The sequence below is a fragment of the Ammodytes marinus genome (assembly GCF_949987685.1).
Source record: "Ammodytes marinus genome assembly, chromosome: 6".
In the NCBI taxonomy this organism is placed as follows: Eukaryota; Metazoa; Chordata; class Actinopteri; order Uranoscopiformes; family Ammodytidae; genus Ammodytes; species Ammodytes marinus.
The window spans coordinates 24134336-24135624 of NC_137235.1; the positions used below are offsets into that span (position 1 = coordinate 24134336).

The 1289-nt window shown below is 42.6% G+C and overlaps 1 protein-coding gene across 1 annotated transcript in view; it reads right to left on the bottom strand.

The window, feature by feature from the left end:
* Window positions 1-971: 971 nt before the first annotated feature.
* The window catches only part of LOC307251491 (bestrophin-2a-like), a gene marked incomplete at both ends in the record, with an annotated part of 5349 nt that continues 5031 nt past the window's right edge, over window positions 972-1289 (bottom strand). The window contains one exon of the mRNA XM_080028858.1: window positions 972-1289. This exon is cut by the window's right edge and continues 466 nt beyond it. Within this exon, the coding sequence (XP_079884984.1) occupies window positions 972-1289 (318 nt within the window).

The following is a 1289-nucleotide window of genomic DNA, read 5'->3' on the forward strand; positions in this document are numbered from 1 at the left end:
TTACAACATTATGTGCTGCTAACTGCGAAACCTTGACATGTAAACTTTGACATGTTTTGCCCAGCTTGGCACAAAGACCAGGCACCTAGCAGCAAATCCAAAGCTCGCTCTCTCTTTCTTTCTTTCTTTCTTTCTTTCTTTCTTTCTTTCTTTCTTTCTTTCTTTCTTTCTTTCTTTCTTTCTTTCTTTCTTTCTTTCTTTCTTTCTTTCTTTCTCTCTCTCTCTCTCTTTCTCTCTCTCTCTCTCTTTCTCTCTCTCTCTCTCTCTCTCTCTCTCTCTCTCTCTCTCTCTCATTATGTTGTATTTTCTGTATTTATCAAACAAAAAACTGAAGGAAAGGCTTACATTTTGGTTTAAGGAGAAATTAGCTTATTTACGCTAGCTTATATACTGTACGAAGCTGCTCTAGCAAGTCATGAATTCTCCAAAGTCCTGTCTCATGGTGAAGTTTAACTAGTTTTCTACCTACTATGATGGAACATGATGATGTAACGTAAATCAGACTTGTGGAGTCGCTTCCTCTTTTTATGATATAGGCCCAACTCTCAAATCTTCACTTGAGGAACTTCTTTAGCCTACCCCAGCAAAAACAAACCACGATTAAATTCATATATATATATTTTTCTCATTCACTTACCAATCTTCCAAAATGTCACAGTATCCCTTTAAGCTTCCAATGATGCCTTCAAACACCAACCTTTCCTAGTAGGTCCTAACATCATCATCAGTGAAGTGGGATATTTTGGAAATATGGTGAGCTACTGCTGCCTTGAACCCTCCTTACCTTTTCTTTGAGAATAGGCTACATCTTTAAAAAACAAAAACAATAATCATTTCCATGTTTGCTGCAGAGTCAACGTAAAAGTGAAAGCACAGTTCCATATGAGTAATTTCAAAACGTGCACTGAATCAAGCATTATGGTGTCATGTCGTCAAAAGTTCATGGGGAAACATTGCGGCCCATTGTCCACCTAAGGCCCAGCGAGCTCCGATCCCATGCTCATGCTGCGGAAACGCTGAGGTTCGTCATAAGACGGCACAGACAGTAAGGACATTTTAATGCTACCGTAGGGAGGTCTAGGAATGGCTGACACGGGCCTGTTCTGGTTAATGGCTGGCTGGGAGCTGCAGTGCTCCAGACTGGAGTGGGCGGCTGGGTGAAAGAGGATGGCAGACGGGTCAGGGGAGGTGATTGGAATGGTGGAGACTGGTCGAGGGGACCTCTCTCTTGAGGGCTGGGGGGGAGGAGGGAGCAGTGACACAACTTGACTCTCCAGCGTTGTTCTCTC